This window comes from Lepidochelys kempii, chromosome 9 (assembly GCF_965140285.1).
Source record: "Lepidochelys kempii isolate rLepKem1 chromosome 9, rLepKem1.hap1, whole genome shotgun sequence".
NCBI classification, from domain to species: Eukaryota; Metazoa; Chordata; order Testudines; family Cheloniidae; genus Lepidochelys; species Lepidochelys kempii.
This window is the reverse complement of record NC_136388.1, coordinates 32,495,011-32,511,112: the sequence shown is the minus strand read 5'-3', so window position 1 is coordinate 32,511,112 and position 16,102 is coordinate 32,495,011. Positions and strand designations below refer to the sequence as shown.

General features: G+C 37.3%; 1 protein-coding gene across 2 annotated transcripts in view; it reads right to left on the bottom strand.

The window, feature by feature from the left end:
* Window positions 1-2,563: 2,563 nt before the first annotated feature.
* Window positions 2,564-16,102, bottom strand: part of XRN1 (5'-3' exoribonuclease 1) — a 78,386-nt gene continuing 64,847 nt past the window's right edge. Inside the window, exons 31-43 of one of the 2 annotated variants that reach the window (XM_073359804.2) lie at window positions 13,526-13,751; window positions 12,724-12,825; window positions 10,731-10,826; window positions 10,303-10,417; window positions 9,663-9,724; window positions 8,901-9,032; window positions 8,511-8,639; window positions 8,072-8,228; window positions 7,559-7,740; window positions 7,160-7,273; window positions 6,958-7,075; window positions 5,902-6,062; window positions 2,564-5,445 (exon numbers count right to left, since the gene is read on the bottom strand). In XM_073359804.2, the coding sequence (XP_073215905.1) occupies window positions 5,149-5,445; window positions 5,902-6,062; window positions 6,958-7,075; window positions 7,160-7,273; window positions 7,559-7,740; window positions 8,072-8,228; window positions 8,511-8,639; window positions 8,901-9,032; window positions 9,663-9,724; window positions 10,303-10,417; window positions 10,731-10,826; window positions 12,724-12,825; window positions 13,526-13,751 (1,891 nt within the window). In that variant the 3' untranslated portion in view covers window positions 2,564-5,148. The remainder of the gene's footprint in view (window positions 5,446-5,901; window positions 6,063-6,957; window positions 7,076-7,159; window positions 7,274-7,558; window positions 7,741-8,071; window positions 8,229-8,510; window positions 8,640-8,900; window positions 9,033-9,662; window positions 9,725-10,302; window positions 10,418-10,730; window positions 10,827-12,723; window positions 12,826-13,525; window positions 13,752-16,102) is intronic. The other variant, XM_073359805.2, reaches the window with a different exon arrangement.

Below are 16,102 nucleotides of genomic sequence, written 5' to 3'. Positions count from 1 at the left end.
CAGACACTCTGCGGCGCTGCCCTGCATGAGCGCACAGCCCCACTGCCCAGAGCACCGCCTGTGCAGCGGCGTAGCCACAGGGAGACGACAACAGGGAAGACCAGGGGCTAGCCTCCCAGGGCAGGAGCTCAGGGGTTGGGCAGGATGGTCCCATGAGCTCTAGTTTGCCCACCTCTGGATTATCATCGGATCATTTGAGTTACAAAGAGAGGATTTACACAGAACCCCTAAATGCTCCTCTACTTCCCATCTCCATTCTCTTCCATCCCCCTTTCCCCTTAATCACTCCTTCCTTAGTGTCCTTTAGTGTGTCTATTTTTTAAGATACAGAACACATCTCTCACAGAGATATGATAACCCCAATTAAAGCACACTTCACACTATTTCCCTTCCAACATTAATATAGTTACTTTACAACTGTTCATTCTTGGTGACTCCCAAGAAGTCCCTTCTGGATGGGGGCTGCTTTAGCTATAGATGAACTAGGCAGGCGCCTAAGTGAGGGCAGATTTTTCAGCAGCTGCCTAGGGTTGCAGATTCATGAGAAGCAGCGTGCTGCCACCTCCTGATCTACTTGCATTCATAAGCAGCAAAAAAGAACTTTGGAATAGTTGGGCCCACTCCACACCTTTATGCCCTTGGGTTGGGACACCACGACAGAGGCGCAGCTCCAATGGACACTGCTGGCTAAAAGAATTCAAACTTGACGCCTGGGGCACATGTACTATGAATGAAATACATATTGGCAAGCACTCAAAGGAGAGGATTCTCCCCCTTCCCTCTCCAAATAACAATGGAAGAAAATAATGCAATTGCCTTTTAAGGCTTTTAAAGTTTAAAATAAGTTTTAAAATGTTGAGGTTTGTGACACTGATCATTTTATGTAGCAACTTGTTACTTATTCAAATAACAAAACTATATTTTCTTTCTTTAAGGAGTTTACATGCATCTCAATTTGTATCTTCAGTACACGTTCTGTCATTCTACTTTGTTCAAGGGTTTGCCTGACAGAATATTATTTGCCTGACAGGGGGAATATTATTAGATTGCTCTGACTGGAAAACATCTCCAGAACTCTCTGGTCTGAGTATGGGAAATGGCTTCTTACCAGAATGTCATGTCACTGATACTACTTTTCCAGATGTCTTCATGTCAAGAGATCATATACTGTACTCCTTGGAAAAAAATTTTTAACTTATCATTCTTGACTGTTGGGATCCTCATGGCCCTTCAGTCACCTCTAGGCTTTACAGGTTACAGCTGCTCATGTGGGGATCCTAGCACTATGCTCTCCCATTACAGAATCAAGTGTTATCTTCTGACCGTTGCTCTTAACTAGCAGCAGAAGCTCAAGCAACGTTAGCAGATCCTCAATAGCCAGTTGAAGGTGTTTCATTTGTAACTGACTGGCAATCATTGAAAATTCATGCTTTTGGTCTCCTGAATGACTGGTGATGAGACATCAAGCAACCACTCCAGTAAAATGGAAGCTTGCTGCTCTTTGGAATCAGAACAACTGGGTTTTTAACAAGTTTAACCCAATTCTGAAACTTTGGATTAAGGGCAAGGTAAGGTTGTTCCCAGATAACAGGCACTTGAATATAAAACACTTAAGATAAATCATGTTTCTAGTTTCAATATTTAATCCAAGCAGACGCAGACAACAAACAGGTTTATAAAATTATTCTGTTGAATTAAAATTCTGTATAGCATTTAACTCTTATGAATAATTTTTATCCTTCAGTGTATCTTATGTTCATATTTTAAAATATGTTTGCACAGTCCTTTATGCAACTACATACTAGAAATCTGCAGATGCACAACACTAAACAGGACAAAAAAATACATTCCATATCCATTCATATGCAAATTGAAAACATTTCACTTGGCAGATAAACAATGAAAAGTTATTTTAAAAAAATCAAACTACAAAAATGCACACATAAAAGTCTTCCCTTCTGGATTTTTAATAAAATACTGCTCTGTATAAGATCTAATGAAAAATTCCAGTACTTACAAAATACTTTATATCTATGAGAAAAATGAATGTTTAAAGTTATACCTGTATGAATTAAACATAATTACAGAGTTGACATAGAATATAAAAACAAAAGAGCTGAAATAATAGATGATATGGCATAGGTCAATGTACACATCACATGTAAGAGAACATGTGAAAGCTAAAATAAGTTGATTGGGCACCAGGTAGTGGACATTACAGAACCCATAAATACAGATAAAATGGACAGTACGGGTAACTAGGAAATAGGGACTAATACAGTACACAGCAGATATAGAATCAAATATTTAACTTATGTATAGAAATTTAGTATGGCAGTTTCAGTGGCACTGGGGAAAAATTCAGCTCCTGCTTTGAAAGTAACCATTTCATGAGGGAAAAAATGGTTTATTTATACTTGTATTGGCATAGTCTCCTTCACAAATCATTCTTTACATATTTGCATATCTGGCTATCTAGATACAAGAGGACACTATAAACTATGTAATTCAGTATTTCAGCAGAGACTCTAGTACCTGCACCCAGCATCTACTAGCCATGTAATCTTGGGGATAACACTGAAAAACAAGGTTTTATGGAGATGAAAATCTCTTTGGAAGGTTTGAAGGTGTGCTAGCAGAACGTAATCCAGTTTTCTCCATAATGGGCGCTTCTCAAACGATCCCACACTGGAGATCAAATAATAGTACAAGAGACTGGGAACTCAGGGTATGGAAATTTAGTTAGGAGAAGCAACATTTTAAAAATATTTATGTCAGTATCATGCCAATATCATCCCTAATGTTGTTGATGAGATACAGATACATTGTGAAGGTCAACTTTTTCTTAGTGGAATGTACCTTAAGACCCTCTGAAAGGCAAAGCTCAAAAAATACAGGAGTTAATATATTTTGATAGATGTTGCCTCTGAGAAACAGGATTTTGAACCCTATAAATCTAAGTTAATTTAAACAAGAAATTGTTTCAATTAATTTAATAATTAAAGATCTTAAAATTCACATTGTGAAGAAGGAACTCACATTGGAAAGCATCAGATTTAAGGAAAAGCACACAACACAACAGAATATAGATGAACCTTTGAGACTAAGTAGGAGCAAGATGCTATTGAGAGACTCACTATCTTCTTTAAAAAAGTTGTACAAAAGTTAATCAGTGTAAAGACCTGCAGCTTGCTATTCTAGCTTGGAGATGTGTAGGGATTTTGAATGAGTAACAAGGCACAACATAAAAATAATCCTGAAATTACATGATTTCTGGAATCAGAGTTTAAATACACTGGATCCACATACAGAATCTGTCATCTCTGTGGGACAGTCAATCCAGATTAACCAGAAGAGTTTTATGATTATGTACAGACTACTTAAAAGGACTGGCATATCAGAGGCCTAGAAGACAAGTATCCGGCCAAAAAATACCAAATAAAATTTCTGAGAGAATACACTGTCTATGGGAAGGATAGAAGTAGCAATAGCTATCAAAGACCCCCTGGAAGGCATGACAGCAGAGAGGAGACAAAAACAGTTTTGGGAAAATGAATCAAAAACCTTAGGAAGAGAAACTCTGTGAGATGAAATTGGACACTACTATAGGAAAGTGAAGCTATGTTACCTTGGCAAAATAGCAAGACAAGAAACCGAAGAAAATTCTGCAAACTTGCATGTCCTGCATGAAGTCTGCTTAGAGACAATGTATTGAATCACTGATTAAAGTCTGACATATCACTAATCCTTCTACGGTTTGGAGGTAAAGTATTTTCACCAGGACAGACAAGAATAAGGTAAAAATGGTGGTGCAGACTCAGCCAACATCTGCAGAGTGCACCAAATGAGACGAGACATCAGACCAAGTTTTGCTTTGGATCCATAGACTTTTCATTTATGAAGAATAAGAATTGCATGGATGCGTGGATCATAAGGTAGTACAGGGCCCTTTCAGTTTTTTCTTTCTTTTAGATAGACAAGATACATAAAGAATTAAGATATTACTAGTTAAAGTGATAATTCCCTCCAAAAAGGTAAATTGAGAATTTTTTGTCTGGATGTTATTAGGGAATAAGCTTAGAACTCTAACTCAAGGATGACAATTTAGTGTGTCCTCTGCCACCATATATTACCATGAAATTAAAATATCTATTAAAAGCCAGCTAACTACCAAAAAAATAATAATTTAGAAAAGAGAACCTGTCAGATTACAAAGTTCACTGTATGGTGAAAACTGCAGGTGGGAGAAATTGGCTCAAAGGGTAAGCATGAGTTTGATTATCATGCTATATATACAAATACCTTTGCGTTCTACTCATTTTATAATTTAGAAAAATTCAGGATTTTTGTGGTTTTTGGAGTCCATGAAGACGTGCATGTGGATGTGTAGTGGAGGTCTACGTTGGTAAAGTGGAGTCAGATTTTAAAATGAATCCCAACTAGCAACTTTATTAATATAATTTGAACTGAGAACTTCATTTGCAAGTCAGTTTGCATTTGCTTATATAAGCCAGTTGTCTTCCATTAATTTATTTTTGTTCTCTGTCATATGAAATTTACAGGTAAATAAAAGCCTTCTCTATTTTATTACATTACCATGAAAAAGGAGTTAAAATACAAAAGATCGTGTTAAGCAATGTTCAGTGCCTGACTTATTACTGTCCCATATCCCACCCCAAAAGCAAGGCAATTCTGAATTAGGATTCCCACTCTAATATTATTGCTGCTCACCCGCTATAGTATGTAAGCCACTGTTCAGAGACCTAGGCACCAATGGATTGTGTGGTGACCTTAATTCAGGATTTTCTGGCTTTTATCAGTTTAAGTCAAGATCTTTAATCAAATTTTAACATAATTTTTATATGTATTTATCAACAGCCTGAAAAAGCCTACCAACTGAAAGTCTTTCACTCTTTATTATACTTATTTTTTTAAAATAATGCTTTATGATTTTTTAAAGGAGAGATAGATATAATATATAAACACGGGGGTAAGGGGAAAAATAAAATCATACTTAAAATGGTTGATTTTTCTAAATAGCATTATGATTTTTTTAAGGATATATATATCTGTCCTTAAAAATCATAAATTATATATATGAAGAACACTGGGGGAAGAGGAAAGATAAAATCAGTCTAGCTACAGTATTTATTCTGAAGATTTTGGTGCACCAAAATTGACAGCCAGTTTTCTTGGCTTTCGTTTGCTAGAAATGTTTGGTGTTGATTTGTTATGAGGAACGTCTGGAGTAGCTATGTTGTCTTGAAAACAAGCAGTAGACTGAACAGCTTGAGGAGATTTTAAAGTAGTTGAAGTATCTTGTTGAATGGGCTTGTTGGTGTCAGAATACATTAGCTGTTCATTCTTTAGTGGTACAGCTTGAAGGGAGCTCTGGAATTCTTTGAACTCGGAATTTTTCTTGCTAGCAGCCCTTTTTTTAGTTACCTTTAAATCAAATAAATATTATTTAAAAGAATGTCCTCTCACAAAACTGAAAAAAATTTACCACTATAAAAATGCACATAGAGCAGTTTAATAATTTTCTAAAACTAAACAATGTATCCACAGGACTGTCTTTGCAGCCATTATATCTCTAAAAATAAGATTACAGGATTGTCACCCTGAAGCCTAGAATATCTGTGGAATCAGTGGAAAGAGATGGAAACAGCTACAAGCATGGTTGAGAGCTCTCTTTGTTCAGAATATCACCACATTGAAACATTACTGGCATTCAGGGTCTGATACAGACCAGTTTTTAAGTTCTTGGCCATTTTCGACTTATGTATACACTTGACTTTACAAGTTACATCCGTGTGGCAGCATGGGCTTTCAGCTTGTATATAAATACTTTTAACATCTTTTACAAAAATATGATCTCAAGACAATTCCTGTCATACTTACCTGTAGAGGAATAAACTGGTTGTGAGTACCAACTGGTATAGTTCCTGCAAGAGGCATATTACCATGATATGAACCGGGATAGTAAGGTTTGCCATGAATAGGTACTGGAGCTCTCCATGGCACTGGACCAAACATGTGAGATGATGGAGGCATCATATTGGCTGTAAAAAACAAGAAATAACGTTTAGTTTCTATTACTTCCTTTTAGGAGGGTGGGGAGTTCTCCAAACGCGGAGTATCTCCAGGATATTTTTTCACTTTGCTTCTTTCACCACAAAGGCCCTGTTTTACAACTGAGAAGGGCAGAATGCACTCTCTCTGAAACCAGTCAACAATGCAAAGACTGAGGAGAAGTGGGGGAGCAGTGCCTGCTTGGGGACCTCGAATCCTACCCTATTGCTAAGTGCCTAATTGCTGGTCACCACTGTCACAACCCTTCTTGCATTCTACAAAAATAGCAGAGTATTAATGGTATCATGGGAATTTTCAGCAGGCTTTCTTGGGTTGTTACATCACGACACTGCTTGGCAGAGCGTGGCAGCCTTCCTACATAGTGTCTCAGGGAAGTACTGAAAAGACTCTAGAGCTGGTTCCAAAAATTATGACAAAGGGTGCCTTGATTTGCCAATTCAAAGATGATTGTTAGCTATAGGAGAAAATACTAGAAAAATACTAGTTGAGATGATATGGAGAGGAAGTCACAAAAGCAGAGCTTTCTGGCAGGTCCTAGAAGTAGATGTGTCTTCCTTCCTACTGACCAGGACCAACAGTTCTAGTCTGCTTCCTATTGTATTCAGGAGAAAAACCAATAGATAGCACATTGACACATGTCCTGAGAAGAGCGACTGAACAAATGGAAGGTGTGGAATTCTTTGTTCTTAATTCATGTGTCCATGAGAGGAGGTTCACAAATTTCCATTTTCAAGGAGGCTCAGAGGTACATCTACATACAGCAGGGCCTAAAATGGTGTTCTCTGGAAGTCACCCATCTTCACAAAATCCTATTAGAATTACAGTCAAGTTTTCATTATTTGAAAAAAGTGTGTTATTACTTACCAGTGGGTTGGGTGAAGACTGGAGGAATGGATCCAGGTGGTACAGGAGCTCCCACGGACTGATGATTTGGAAACATTGATGGAGGTGGCGGCAAAGAAAAGTTCACTCCTAAAGAGCTCTAGTTAAGAGAGAATAATTTATTATAACAGGCTCAATAAAACAAGAAAAAGATACAAGGTGTTATACAATATATTGTTCTCACCAATCGTTGTAATGCAAAAAATGCAGCTCTCTCCTTGGCTTCATTTTCAGAGTGACACTGAGGTCCATGTACTAATAAGCCATTGGATAATTTTACTTGACAAACTGTCATGGTCTATGAAAATAACATAAAATAGATTTTTTTCATGAAAGTTTTTTTGTCATCACTGTATGCAAGCAAACAGAAGAGTTAAAATTTGAGACAGATTAACATGAATTAATACAATAGTTTTAAGTTCAGAATTTTCTTTTGGAAACGAATCAAACCAAACAAGAGGCATCAAAGTCTCATCTACACTGGGATTTTAATTATTAGTGCAAATTCATAGCAAAGGGCATGATTTACATGCATGCAGCTTACTCTACCAGCCTGTAGTTATACCTATAAAACAAACCATACCTGTGGTGTTCTGAGGAAGGAGAAATCTGGTTGTGGCATTCCAACCAGGGAACAAATACGAGAGAGTTCAGATACTGGGGTAGACAACGCAGACTGTGGGCCAAGGAGAGGGTGACCTCCAGTTTCCAAAACCTGAGCATTATGAGGGCCTCCTACACTATGAGGCTTGTTCATGTAAGCAGCTATAAAAAAGAAAACAAGAAAAAAATAGTATCAGGCAAATATATAGAATAAAAAGACAATTCTAAAACACCAACACAGAAGCAAGTATATTTGAATACGTTCCTGGTATTTTCAGAATGTCTGACTTTAATGCTACACATTCAAGAGTTTACTTAGGTAGTATAGGGATTTCCAGGGCTGAATAGTAAAAAGGGGATAGAAAATATGGAAAATTCTACTGTTTGATCCTGAAAACAAGTATCAATAGCAATCTTTTTACTAATTGTAGAGATAAGTTAACATAAGGCTCTTTAACTATTTTGCTGAGGATTAGCTGGTATCTGTACATACCCATTTTTTTTGTTTGTCTATGCTGCATGGCAGCCCCATGGGATTCCTGCCTATCGGAGGTAGCAGGAACTTCATTAATCAGTGGCTTCATTTCATTCTTGCTTTCTATGTCAGAGCCATCAATCTTCAAAATTTCTTTGAGCATCTGTGTTCCCTTCTTTAGAAAAGAAGAAAATATTCAACAATCCAATTAAATTTAGATTGCACTATTCAAAGAGAATTAAAAATCCTGCACAATGGTAACAAAAATTGCAACTTTTTATTTCCCTGAAAAGTAATATTTTACTATTAACTGTATACGTTATTTGCTTTAAGAAAAGTTAATTAAATATAATTATGTTTAATAAAGTAATATGTAGATTTGTTTGTAAACAGAAGTATAAGAAGCTAAGAAAGCAAATGCTAAATTGTCACCCAATGGCTCTCACAATACACAAACCATAGCAAAAGACTGTGGAGACAGATGTTCTTCATTGGTGACTCTTTCTTCCTTGGGATAAGATGATTGCACTTCATTTTCTTTGGAGATTTTCAAGGATGCTAGAAGGTTTTCAAGTTCAGAGTCCTTCTAAGGAATAGAGGTAAGAAGATACTAAAAAATTAATGTAAAACTTTGTACTTAAAATAATAAATACCATGACCAGAAATAACTGGTTTAAAGAAACATTAAGTCTACTTCAGGCTATTTAGTTTTGTCATCGTCTGATCCTAATACAGCTCTCTATATGTGGAACTCCATTCAAGTCAATGGGGACTGTGGGCACAGAGTGACTTCCAGGTTGAAAGTATCTAAGCATTAAAGGGCCAAACTAGTCAGAAGCATACTCACATTTAACAAGCCAACTCTTGCCTTCCCAGCTATACAGGACCCATCAACAGAAGCCTTCTGAATTACAGGCACACTTGGACTTTCATTCCTCTTCAAAAGCTTAACATTATATTTATTTGCTCCTGCAAAATTCTGAAAGAAATTGCAATGTTGATTATTACACACTAACACCTCACAGTTAAAATGTAGATCAGCTGAAAATAATCTGCAAATAGTATTTCACAAGCTGTCATTCTTGTATCTGAATGGACTACACCCTAATGGAATAAAAAAGGAGCACTTGTGGCACCTTAGAGCCTAACAAATTTATTTGAGCATAAGCTTTCGTGTGCTACAGCTCACTTCATCGGATGCATTCAGTGTCCATGATAACATCTATGTTTTGCAATTATAGTATCAGCTTTAAACATCTGAAGCCAGAAAAACTGCAGAATAATTAAAACAATGGAAGAGATTAAAAAAACTTCTGACATGCTTGCTAGCATCAGTCTTGGAATGACATGTCATAATATGTATCGTGTCTGACAGAAGCATCATCTCTCATTTTCTGCCTGTAAAGGCTCCAAGAACAATGGTACAATGTTATATAAAATTTCTAAAGGATAAAAACAGCCACAAATACAAGAACCTTTCGATAGCTGGCAGCAGAATTCACTGAGCTGCTCAGTGGAGACAATTTGTAAAATGACAAACTAGAAAATAGTAATAAAAACAAATAAATAATTATTGGTATACATGTTCTCAATATAAGAGGAAATATACCTGTTTATTTGATATTTTGTGTGTCTGACTTTCATATCTTGGAACTTTAGAATCTTCTTTAACTACAAATAAATTAGTTCACAGTATCAGCTGCGCAAAGGAACATTTATTCTTTTTTACTGCTTGTAAAATATATGAAAATAATCAAATTGACTCCAGAAACCATTATATGTCCCCAATTAGATTAAATCAGAATTAAATTTGAGTTTATGTCTCAAACATTTGTTAATTCCGACTTTATTGTTCCTATGCACTTTTCTTCACAGGATAAAAGAAGCAAACCTTAATTATGTGATAATGCTTATGTAGCTTTACTCGTGTCTAGTAAACATGTTTACTTTTCCTTCCAAAGGTTGTACATGCAAAAACATCCTCTGTAAGTTTGATAATGTGGGCCAATTGCTTGATTAAAGACTGCAGGGTCAATTTGTAGAGAGGTCAGATATGCTTAAAAACAGCCAATCCTGGCCCATTTGGGCTCACTGGGACCAGGATTTGACCAGAATATATACAGTATTGTGTTCATAAAACCATTTGTTTATAAAATGTTGATAGCAAAGAAACTCTGCAGATATTTCTATAAACAATCAGAAACACAGGCCACCTTTTTCAAAACTAGATTTCTAATTATAGTACTTACACTTTTTAAATGGCTCCTGTTTTCTTTGCTGGCCTTTAAGGGTACTCTCATTGAAGCCTGGTTTGTACAACTGGTTGCCAGTTTCTGGCTTTGTTTCTTGAGGTAGGATTGCACCCTAGGAATTGAAATATTCACACATTTAATATTAACCAGAAGACAGACACACACAGTCATTTACAATCTTTACAACAAGTCATCACCTCTTTCAACAATTTTCAATAAAGTTTTATACTACACAAAATTAGCTAGTCTGATCTTTGATATTAGCCAAAAAATGTTTACTCTTGTGATGAATTGAGTGAAAATGAAGAAATGCCTCTATATTTTACGTTGTCCATACATAACATATACCCACAAACCAATATTTTCTCTCTAAACAGAAGGAACTTCAGTGAAAATGTTATTCATAATGTCAGTTATATACTAACCTTCTCATTCATATTTTGTTGAACATGCTGAGATTTCCCAGACCCTTGCAGTGATTGCCAAATGCTGCAAAATTCATCATCTTGTTTATTCTGAGCCTGGCAAAATATTTTTTTTAAAAACCTATAAATACAACTTTTGCTCCAACAGAGATACAAATAAATTCTTAAGGCTTGACTTTCAAAAGTGCTGAGCAATTGTCCCAATGACTTCAAAAGAATTTGTAGGTGTTTGTAACTTTTGAAAACTAGGCCATATTTATACTATGACTTTCCCTAAGTGTTTCCCTAAAATGTTAATGGAATTAGTTTGTTTTGATGTTTTCCCTTCACCAGTAACCTCTAAATTTTTCTAAAATGAAAGAATGTAACAAAATGCATTTCAAGTTTCCTTCCAAAGGCATGCATGTTCCCAAGCCAGTATCTGTTTCATTGCTAAGGCCTTGATCTTGCAAACCCTCATCCAACAGCTCTACTCACTTGAGTAAAGTTATGCATGCATTTGTGTAGGAATGGGGCTCAAATATGTAAACAACAATTATTAAGAGGATCTTATGGCCTGAATGGGAAGGTGTGTAAAAAAAAAAAAAAATGATTTTTTTGGAAAACATTTTTTAAAAAAGGGGTTTTTTTAAATTTAAATCAGGTTTTTTTAATTTTGTCATTTAAATTATACTACGTTTATCTTTTTAAAAATAAACCTGTTTAAATGAAATCTGATTTAAATATAAAATATGTTAAGGCTTAAACTTATTATAATCTCTTAAGTCATTTAAATAAAAATAAATATGCTGAATCAATGAGCCTCTATCAAAAACTCTGAGTTAAAGGCTCCTTTTCTATATAAAGAAAGAATCAGGGGAAAAATTCTAACTTTTGAGGTCAAGCTTCAAACATATGGCACAATAGATCAGCCTAAGTTACTTAGGAGATTGTCTCATTTTCAAGAGACTTAGGTGAGTAGGAACTAAGCTCCAGGCACTTTCACTTCAATTTACTTGAAAATTTTCGCAGGTGACCTGAAACAGTCAGTTTAATTCACTGACTACAGTTACTCCCTCTGTTTAATAAATCACTTAGTTGGATGTTTCGAAAAGAGAAGTTTATGGATCAAAAAAGTCAAGGGTTTGTTTAATAAAAATACATTTTATATGCTGTTTTGCATGTTTAATTAAATTCCAGTTACCATTCTAATCCATCTTGACACAAATATTAGCAAAAAGTTAATTATCTAGTAAATAAGCAAAATATCTTTCACCATTTTCTTACTTAAAATGTACAATAAGAATCTGAAAATATTAAGCTATTGCTTAAATAAATGAATACAGGTAGTGTAGCACAAAGATGTACCAAATCTAGCAAAAATGCTCTATTTAGTTTTAAATCAAAACATTTTAATGGTTATATCAACCAATGACAATGCACCCTTCTTTAGAAAATAACTGAAGTACAAATGGAAGAGTTGATTAAAATAGATTTAATTCAAGGCTTTCCACTTGGTTATTTAATTAATGATTTAAATTGCCTTGTTTTAAATCAATCCATACTGAAATGGGTTAAATACACTCACTTCCTTACAGATTCATTAAAGGCTGCCTCAGTCTGAATCTGGATTACAAAACACGTGTGTTTGACAAGGGTAGTCTGGCAGTGCTAAAAATCTGTAAAGCTAAGGCAAAAGGACACTATTATAAATAGTGAGCCATTACAAATACTAGCCTCTAACAAGCAAGCTGGAAATGCAGCCATACTCACAGCAACAGCTTAACTCTTACTGTATATTCATTTGAATCCATTATTTTTTTGTTCTGTGATGATCTGGATAGTGTATAACTTCCTTTTGGCAAGTATACTTTGCTAAACAACAGCCAGTTTAACTTTCTGTTTGACTGAGAGTGATATTTGCTCTAATGTTTTCAAAAGGTTTAAATCCCACTGCACATAAACTGAATATGGACTTTTAATACCCAATAAGAAAACAAATCATAACACTTACTTTTTGTTTCTGATTGCCTCCCAAAAAAGATCCTTTCTGTAGTAAAATGGAATTTCCCTGATTTTCAGCCCTGAGATTGTAATGCTGTCTTCCATTTAGTTGCTAAATCATTGATTTAAAAAAGTAGATCAGAGGTGTTTCATTGTTTCTAAGTTATTTTGTAGAATGATTTTTCTTCCACAGATTTACATTATGAGAGAATTCTTAAACAAGAAATCATCCCTCAAAGTCTCACTGTTCTTTAAAGAAACTGCTCATTAAGATAAAATAGTTAAATTAAGCCTATGACAACTCAGTCTTATTCATGCCATTTTTCTTGTGTATTATATTTCCAAAATGAACTGAATTATCACCAAGGTACAAAATAGATAACACAGGAAAATTAAGTCTTCTGTTTATTCTCAGCAGGGATACAATCCTGATCCATAAGAACAATCACTATTGATGGGGGTTGGGAAAAAAAGAAGATAGTTGTCTTTCTGCCAAGGTTGCTAATAGAAAGGCTACTTTAGACACTTGCCCACTAGTAACTGGACTGAAGCTACCAACTTCTTTCACAAAGGCCATCAAACTGCTGTCAGAGGGACCAAGGTTTTGGGCCATTTGAATTTTGGACAGATCTGAATTAGTGCCTTAGTGAATTAGTGTAAAAGCCTCCATATATTACTGAGTCACTAAACTCTGTCTAACCATAACCAGGAAAAATACAAAATTCTGTCAGTATCAATGAAGATCCAACCACAGTACTAACTCCATTTCTTTGGGAAAAGGACTGTATATAAACTAAAGAGAAAGATCTTACTCGAGTAGGAACAAAAAGGGAACGAGGAGAATGGTTGAGACCTCCTAGATGTACTTTTTGTGAGCATACAGACGATGAATCAGATGAGCATGAGTTGTAATGATTCACAGCTGGTTGTGGTTTCACTATGGCTGTCAGTTTCTGATTTCCTGTTTCGGACCGACTACCATGAGATAGGTTAATTAAGGCACTTGTTGGCAGACGATAACCTCTAGCAGGTGAGCACCTAAACAGAAAAGAGAAAAACAAGTTAAACAATTGTTTTAAGTAATTATGTTGTTGATTGTCCACTGCTTATATGTCTCAGTTAATAGTACTTTTGCCTCTGGGCCAGAAGGCCACAGATTCAAGACTGATAACAAGACCTGGGACCATACCTAGTATTAAAACTGCAGTAATGTCCTTTGGCTATGACGTTAACCATATAATGTTCCCTCCTGCCTGCCTTTGGTGACTAGCCAAGTTAAATATAATACATAATATTACTCTTTGAGCTTACATAGCCGCTTTCAAGCAATGAGTTCAAAGCACTTTATAAATATTAATCATCACAGCATGCTTTTGAGGTCACCATTGTTATAACCATTTTATAGAACAATAAATTGACACACAAAGATATTAAGTGATTTGCCTAAGGTCACACTTCAAGCCAGCAGCAGAGCCAAAACCAAAACATCAATGTCCTGGTTTCTAGTAACTTCTATATCACACAATTTCCTAAAAAAAGTGTCCTAAAATGGAAGTTGTTGGGTACTCAGTGCATTTGAAAATCTGACTTCTGATTTAAGTACCTAAATATGAATTTGGGATCCATAACAGAATGAGCTAGCCCTTAAAGGGAAATTGGGATCAGCCCACCTCCCAGAGGATGGTTTGGGCTGGTGATTGGGTTGGGTGACCTGGTATCACAGGGTAGCCCAGGAGCAAGGACTTCTGTAAAAGGTTGCCTGTTCCCTCAAAGTAGGAAACCACCTAGAGGAGATCTCTCCATAGCGGGTCAGAGTCTGGAGTGGGCTGGCAGAGCTGGGACCGAATGCTTGATACCAGGGTAAAGAGAAGAGAGCTGCAGGGAACCAGAGGGGATCCAGGGTTAGGAAGGACTGGGGAAGAAGTTGTCCCTACTAGCCATAAGGAAAGGCCTGTCTGGAGCTACTTGCAGAAGGAGAAAAATATTTTAGAGGGAATTAGGAGCTCAGGAAGGGCATGGAAAGGGGACAAGATCGAGGGAGAGACTGCAGAGGAGGTAGGACTCTTCTGTGGAGAGAAACCCATAGGGGGTAGAGTAGGCTTCTGGGGGTGAGGGGGGAGCTGAGTTAGGGTCTACAACAGCTGGAAGAGACCCACAGGGAGCACAGTAGTTTCCTGTGGGAGGAAGCCCTGAGATTAGGCTTTGTAAGTGGAAGCAGTAGCCTTCAGTAGCCTAAGGGAGCAGAAAAATTATTTGGATTTTCATTTGGATCTGAAAGTTCAACCCCCTTTTGGAGTAACTGAATGTGACTTGGCAGAAAAGCTGAGCCACAGAGTGGGGTGACCACCCCGCTACACTGCCACTCTTAAAGAGCTCCTGAAATTGTTTAAAATCATCCCCCATGGTGGGAGGTAGAGGCATGATGGTTTCATCCGGGGAAGAGAATGAGGAAAGTTGGCTGCTGGTGCAGCTTCCTGGTCTGAAGCCTCCTCCAGTTCCTCAGCCACCTCTTCTGGAGGTTCAGAGGGTTCTGGTACAGAGGGTGAAGGGGAATGTCTTGACCTCTCCCTGGGTTGACTGGGAGGCTTGTGGTGTTGTGTTCGGTATGCTGCCCATTCCCAGTAAAGCCACCGTGCTGGGAAAGTCATAGGTCGTGACACCCATGGATGTCCATACTAGCTCGGAGTTTGAGATCCCAGATGATAATCTCTTTGTTGTGATGGACATGGTCTGGCAGATGTATGAGGAGGCGAAGAGTAATAGGCGGCATAGATTTCCCCTTCATCCTAATTGGCCTTATCACTTGAAAAGAGAGGAGCAGATCTGGGCAATGCGCTAAGATGGCTTGGTACTGAGCATGCTAGAGTGATGTCGGTACTGGGAAGAGAAGTTTCTGGTGCAGAGACCAGGAGATCCTTGTGTCAAAGGAACTGCTGTGGTACCAAGAGTATCGGTACCTGTGAAGGCTTTGGTGGTGGTACTGATGTGTGAGGTGCAGTGCTGAGGAACGTGCAGTGTGTGCCGCGGAGGCACCATAGCTTGCAGTGCTGTCAACTGCTTAGCGCCGAATGCCTCGTCGGCTCCAATGGTACCAAAGCAGAGGGTTTTGCATTCCCTTTGCTGCCCTTGTCTGAATTAGCCCACTTAGGGTCTTTTGCTGGTGCGTAACCTCAGTACCGCATGGTCCCACTACCTCGGAGGTGGAAGGCTTGGTATGGTTGGGTACCGATGGGGTCTGCCGAGTTGGAGAATGCAGTTTCTTGGTGGATTCCTGAGGGGGGGGGGGAAGATGAAACCTGCTTTTCAGTCACCTTCTTGGGGGAGCGCTCTCTTGCCTGAGCATGTGAGGAGGAGCCTCTGTCTTGGTCCATTCTGTTTAAATCTGAAAG